At 40.7% G+C, this 6,902-nt stretch overlaps 1 protein-coding gene across 1 annotated transcript in view; it reads right to left on the bottom strand.

Annotated features, from left to right (window-relative positions):
• Nucleotides 1-748: 748 nt before the first annotated feature.
• The window catches only part of SET (SET nuclear proto-oncogene), an 11,542-nt gene continuing 5,388 nt past the window's right edge, over nucleotides 749-6,902 (bottom strand). The window contains exons 2-8 of the mRNA XM_024762715.1: nucleotides 5,812-5,869; nucleotides 5,008-5,150; nucleotides 4,565-4,668; nucleotides 4,354-4,467; nucleotides 3,352-3,522; nucleotides 3,104-3,250; nucleotides 749-1,642 (exon numbers count right to left, since the gene is read on the bottom strand). Coding sequence (XP_024618483.1) covers nucleotides 1,619-1,642; nucleotides 3,104-3,250; nucleotides 3,352-3,522; nucleotides 4,354-4,467; nucleotides 4,565-4,668; nucleotides 5,008-5,150; nucleotides 5,812-5,869 — 761 coding nt within the window. The 3' untranslated portion in view covers nucleotides 749-1,618. The remainder of the gene's footprint in view (nucleotides 1,643-3,103; nucleotides 3,251-3,351; nucleotides 3,523-4,353; nucleotides 4,468-4,564; nucleotides 4,669-5,007; nucleotides 5,151-5,811; nucleotides 5,870-6,902) is intronic.

Genomic DNA, 6,902 nt, shown 5'->3' with positions numbered 1-6,902 from the left:
ACATCAAAAAGCTTTGAATTTGACCTGGCGGTCCATTAATTCATCTCTGAAAAAGCTAAGTGGCATTTAACTTTAGCTACTATACTTTACAGCATTAAAAAGCTTACGCATTTAGGTAGCTTCTCAAAATGTGATTCATGCACAATGGCATTTAGCAGACAGAGTCCATCATCTCCCCCAGATTCACAGACAGGTCTCATTTGAGAGCTATATGCTAAAAGAGCTGGTACTTTGAGACCAAAGTACTCCTAACCTGAGTTTCTTACCACCAATACGGACTTCTTACTCTGAAAGCCTGTCTTCTCGGCCACGTTTTACAGTGCCGGCGAAGACATGCCAACAATCGTCCTGTGTATTAACTCGGCAGTAGAGCACCAGGTCTGTCTGATGGTGGTGGCAGGCACTATTATATCCAGGTAAATAAAAGCCCGTATTTTGAAATGCCAATTTGAGATACAAATCAAGGGTACAACATATTCAGAACTGAGTTTTCAGCAATCTGATATCCCAAATGATGTGAAAAATTTCAGAAACTGATGTCAAATTGTACCCATATGGGTTCCCAGCTATGGAGACATTAATACATTGATTCAAATCCCTTTACTCAATCAACATAGCCCTGAGGTCATCCTGCAAAGTGCATATCAAAAAATACGAAGTTAAGGTGACAAAGTTTGACAGTAACATTATACAAGTCAAACTTGGAAAGTCATATTAAGTATATCTGTTCTGAGAGAAAAGCATCAAATCCTTTGTGTACACATTTAGTTTTATTGTAACAAAGCAACTTGTACACTTTTAACGTTTAAAACTGAGCATCATCTTTCCTTTCCAGTGAAACAAAAAGAAAAATTTAAAAATAAACAGGAACAAAATTACAATAGAGAATGTCAATTGCAAATAAGATCCTACAGGTTCTGCTGATTCTCCCATCGAGTGGCAGGGCTCAAGTCATCATTAGGAGAGAATTTTATTTTAAAAGTGTCATCTTAAACTGCAAGGATGTCCGTTAAACATCACAATTAAACATGCCAAAGGAGAAGCCATGTTGTCAAAATGCCCACTTAACCCACCCAAACATCTCAAACCCACCCTTTGCTGACCTTCTATAACCCCATTTTTTAAAGTTTTTTTTTTCTTTTTTTAAACAAGAGAAAGTAGACAGATACATGTTGGTAAATGCTAACTGTCCATATTCACATAGAGACACAGTGTAATCTCTGAGCCCAATATACAGAGAAAGGAGGAAAAAAGCTAGAATTCTATGCACTACTACACAGGGGCCTAGCACCCTCCAGCTTCCAGCAGAGCTAAGGGAGCAGAAGGTTTTTCTTTTTTCCCACAGAGCATGATGGTGTTGATTCCATAAAGTTTTTGTTGAGACAGGAAGGGATAAAAATGAATTTGGAACAGAAAGGGGTAGAGATTCTTTTCCCACTGAATTCTGCTCAAGGTATTTTCCCCCCAAATAAGTTGTGAGCCATGGTATAAAGGAGAAAAGAGACCTCACAAACAGGGCGACTGAGCACAAGAGGAGGAGGAAAAAAAAAAGACTGCAACTTGCTCCCAGGGACTGGAGAAAATTAAAAAAGGAAGGTTGGAATCCATCAGTGTTCCATTAGTCATCTTCTCCTTCATCTTCCTGTAAGAAAAAAAAAGCAGGCAGTTAATCTTTAGGGTTAATTCTAAGGCCAGTCCCCAATATTCATATGGACCATGATGGACTCCACAGAACATGACATGCCAAGGGAGATTAATTTTAGGAACCTCTACCGTGGTCCCTTTGTATGTGCGAAGGATGGTTCAGAACCCTCTCCACATACAAAAATCCTTGGGGGGGGGACGACAACGACGACGACTTCCCTGGCAGTCCAGTGGTTAAGACTCCATGCCCACTGTAGGGAGTACAGGTTTGACCCCCAACAGGGGAACTAAGATCCCGCATGCCGCTCAGCATGGCCAATAAATAAAGACATAAAAATTTTTAAAAATTAAAAAAAATCCTCAGGATGCTCAAGTCCCTTAAATAAAATAGCACAGTACTTGCATGCAACCTACCCACATCCTCCCATATACTTTTAAAATTGTCTCAGATTACTTATAATAACCAATACAATGTAAATAGTTGTGAATACAATGTAAATAGTCGCCAGCACTTGACAAATTCAAATTCTGCTTTTTGGAACTTTCTGGAATTAAAAAATCTGTTGGTTGAATCTGAAGAATGGGAACCCACAGATACGAAGGTCAAACTATACATCAGGGCTTCCCTGGTGGCGCAGTGGTTGAGAGTCCGCCTGCCGATGCAGGGGAGCCCCAGTCTGGGAAGATCCCACATGCCACAGAGCGGCTGGGCCCATGAGCCATGGCCGCTGAGCCTGTGCATCTGGAGCCTGTGCTCCACAACGGGAGAGGCCACAACAGTGAGAGGCCCACACACTGCCAAAAAAAAAAAAAAAAAAAAAACACAAAAACAAACAAACTATACATCAGTCTTCATCAATTCTTTTTTTTTTTCCCCAGGGCAACGCAGCTTACAGATTTTACTTCCCCGACCAGGGACAGGAGCTGGGACTCAGCAGGGAAAGCACCCGAGTCCTAACCACTGGACCACCAGGGAGCTCCCCAATCTGCATCCCCATCTGATTCTTGACTAAAAGACCCAGTGATGTTTCAGACAAATTAACTTTTCAGAAGTAACCAAATCAGACATCTTTCAGACCAAGTAATACAAACCAAAACTCACTCTATCCCAATAAGATTGTAAGAATTTTACAGTTTGTCCAAAACATGCGTATTTTTGTTATTTGGGAGATTTCTCAGAATCTGAGCAGCTGCACAGTCCACAGCCCTTTCATTAAGTACTGGCTAGGGAATGACATAATTGAACGGTTATAAGTGCTAGCCACAAAAGCAGAACCAATTGAATCACTGATACAATGAGCTTATCAAAATTTTCAACCTTGGACAAAACAGCCTATCTTTTCTACAAGTCTTCCCACAATTTATTGAGTCAGTTCCACTACACAATATAAATAATTTCCAAAGTAACATGGTGAATTCTTTGAAGATTTTCTTTTTGGATTTAACCAAATCTTTTTACCTCTCCTTCCTCCCCCTCATCATCATCTTCATCTTCTTCACCTTCATCCTCATCCCCTTCTTCATCAATATCTTCCAATCCTTCTTCCTCTTCATCATCATCATCATCTTCTTCTCCTTCCCCTTCCTCATCATCCATGTCTGGAACCTAGGGGAAAAAACACACACAAAAAACCAAGAGTCACCTCAAGAACTCATTTCCAAACAAATGAAACAAGTGCAACCTTGAAAAGAACACTCTCAACTCACCAAGTAGTACTGTAATGGATTTGGCCAAATATCATCTTTGATGACCTCTCCTAACTCATCTGCACCTGCATCAGAATGATCAGTAAACCAGGTGAAGCAGCTTTCTGGTTCCTCATGCTGTCTCTTCCTGCTGGCTTTATTCTGAGTTTGACTTGAACGTTTTGTCAAATCCTAAATGAAGATGGAAGAACTTTTGACACAGGCTCACTACACCTTAAATACCTATAATTTAAAGAAGGTTTTAACCCAAAAGCAGAGCAAAAACTGGATGTTACATTATCTACACTATTATTCTTATCTAAAAAAAGTTACAAAAAGTACAGCTAATAAAGAGAAAGAGAAGCCCAAGAATTTTAGGTCTACAAAGAACGCTGTCAAATTTGTATATCAAGCTTTTCTTGAAAGTTACCATCTAGGCTTGGCTTTTTTTTTAAACAAAATTAGTTCCACTTCAACAACCAGTATCTTAACACAGTATAATTTAAAATATATTTACTACTTAAACACAGAGAGGGCTTCCCTGGTGGCACAGTGGTTAAGAATCCGCCTGCCAATGCAGGGGACACGGGTTTGAGCCTGGCGCCGGGAAGATCCAACAGGCTGCAGAGCAACTAAGCCCACGCGCCACAACTACTGAACCCGCGCTCTGCAACAAGAGAAGCCACCGTAATGAGAAGCCCGCGCACCACAACGAAGAGTAGCCCCCACTTGCCGCAACTAGAGAAAGCCCGTGCGCAGCAACGAAGACCCAACGCAGACAAATAGGTTTTGGGAAACCACACGTTACCAATGTAGAAACCAAAATGATTTAGTCCACCTCAACAAAAACTTGCTCTATAATTTATAAGACCACAAGCTACTGTATTTGGCTTTAACGAAATAGACATTTTTATATTTTAAGGATCTGCATTTAACACATCACAAAAACACCAAATATTTAATTAAATGGTTCAACTAGATCAAACTAGAGAAAGTATCAATGCCCAACAATCCCTCAAATACCTTTCCGGATTTCCATTTGATTTCAGTGGACTTTGAAGATGGATCACCACTCTCATTCAGATGAAATTCTTTGGAGAGAACTTTATTTTCAAAGTAAGGGTTTTCATCAAAATACTACAATAAACAGAGAATTAGAAATCAATACAAAACAGCCCTTCTAACCAATACTCAAGTTGATTTCCATAGTGACAAACAAGTTACTGATACTTACAAAATCTATTCTGTAACCTGATTTAATATCTTCAAATTCTGTCACTTCAACTCTTGTCAAATAATGCAGCGCCTCTTCATCCTCCTCCCCAAGCAGTGCAGACACTAGATCAGTAAATAGGCCAAATGATTATTAAACAAATATTAACAAACAACTCAAGCAATCCCTTTTAAAATTTCCCGAATTTGGTTTCATAAATCCATTGTAAACTGAAAACCAAATGGCTCAGTGTCAGAGCTGTCACTTTCTTTTAATCAAGTAATTAAACAGAATCCCAAATTAGAATAGGATCTCTTCTAAATAGAAAGCATGAATTGCAAGCCTCTCCCCGTTTCAACCTCTGCATGTAATCAACATGGTGGACCAGGTCCTCAACCAAGGTCCCTCCACTCTCTAACAAGCGGACACCCCACACCCTCTAATAATGCTTTGCCGCAACATACCTTGTGGATGGTTAACAAATGTTGTTACCCAAAAATTTGGGATTTTGGCGATCAATTCCGACCTCTTCTGAAAAAACGGTTGGCGGAGTTTGTTATATTTCTGTTCTACTTTCAAAATCTCCTCACTGGCTTGTTCGTTAAGTCTGAAGCAAATGAAAAGACATGTTGACAAGGACGGTACTTAGCAAATACAAAAATTGCTGAGATTACAGAATATTTACTCTTATTAGCTTTAGAACAATGCAAAGTACGCATTTATAAAAACCAAATCACCTAGATTTTTGTAGCCAGAGACCCAAGTCAAAATTGAGATGGCCATTTGATCAGCTTTACCAATAGGCACTGGACAATTGACAGTCCTGACGGTGCCCAAACAGCATTCTGGTAACTTTGTATATCTATCTACTCTGTTACCAGGCCAACTTCGATTGTTTCCCTCAGGCAGATCAAGAAGAAAAAAAAAAGCTGCCAACGAAGTAACAAAGTTATAAGGCAGGTCAGAGCAACAATGATGCCATACTACTAAACTATCACAAGTGCACACAAGGCAGCTCAGACAACTTGTAGGCTACGAAAGCAAAGCCTGTCTTTACAAGGTCAATGTATTTTAATCAGAAACTTTTTAGTGACTGTAAAATGTTTCACAGGAAAATAACACTGAATCCTCATACTGAGATTTCCAACTAAGTTATAATCATCTCCACTTGGCCAGTAGATACAGATGTATTTGGCCACAGTTTCAATATTTACCAAACCATAAGATGCATGTCAGAAAACTTCAAAGCAAATTGAGAAAAACTTTACCTGTCCATTTCATTTTGTACTTCATCAATATGTTCAATTGCTTCTTGCTGTTCTTTTTCTGCAAGAAAAAGGTCCATGAGACTCAATACTAATTTGAAAATAAATTTAACTGCTTTTCCTTCCTGATGTTAACAGTCTGTGATGTTATATCAATAAAGCTGTTTAAAAAAAAAAACTTGCCTACTACTACAAGGCATGCTTTCCACGTGTTCATGTGTATAGTTGACAAATTACTTTTCAATTAAGACTATTCACAAATCATGCTGTTAGACTAGTCAAAATGTTTGACTGTAACGCTTTTACGAGTTCTATTACAAGACCAATTAAAGTTTCTATAATGAGATAATAAACACTATTCAGAAATCCTTAAGTTCTCTTTAAAAAACTACATTATAAGCCTGCAACAGAGTAGCACCAGCTATTAACTAGAATACGGAAACTAACCCATGACACTAACAAAAATTAGGACACCACCTATCTCCACGGTGAAACCCTCTTTTACACGAAGTTGAAAATATTGCTCAGTATTGATTACTATTAAGACATCAGACACGCCTACAAAGACAGGGAAGGCCCTGGGAACTACCTCACCACCGTAAACACTCGACTTTACCTTCTAAGAATATGAACCCCCGGATTCGAATCCGACCTTTCTCGCCCCTCCAACCCAATTTCAGGCGGGCTGATCTCAGAGGCGGCCCCGCACGACTTTGGAGCACACTTACAGGGAGCAAGCATGCAGTCAGAAACTATGGGCCAAAGAACGGAGAGGAGGAAAAGGGGGTGTGCTACGGGAAAGGTACCCTTTTGTCCGGTAAAGACCACAAAACCTACAAAGCTAAGGGGGCGTGAAGGGGCCAGATCGCGCGGTTCATTTCCGGCAACCAGCCCGGGTGGTGCAGCCCCCCTGCCGAGAAAGCCTTTACGGAAAAGGCCAGTAGGTTTGCTCCGAGCCATTGTAAAGACCCTCCGACGCCCCGGTCGCCGCGCCAGGTTTCTCAGCGCGCTGCCGCGACGAGGTGGCCACCCCACGTGGGGGCTGCCCGGGGCCAGCCAGAGCATCCTCCGAGCAGCCCGGGCCGCCCCGCGGC

The sequence above is a fragment of the Neophocaena asiaeorientalis genome, unplaced genomic scaffold (genome assembly GCF_003031525.2).
Source record: "Neophocaena asiaeorientalis asiaeorientalis breed wild unplaced genomic scaffold, Neophocaena_asiaeorientalis_V1.1 scaffold78, whole genome shotgun sequence".
Lineage (NCBI taxonomy): Eukaryota > Metazoa > Chordata > Mammalia > Artiodactyla > Phocoenidae > Neophocaena > Neophocaena asiaeorientalis.
This window is presented reverse-complemented; position numbering and strand designations above follow the sequence as displayed.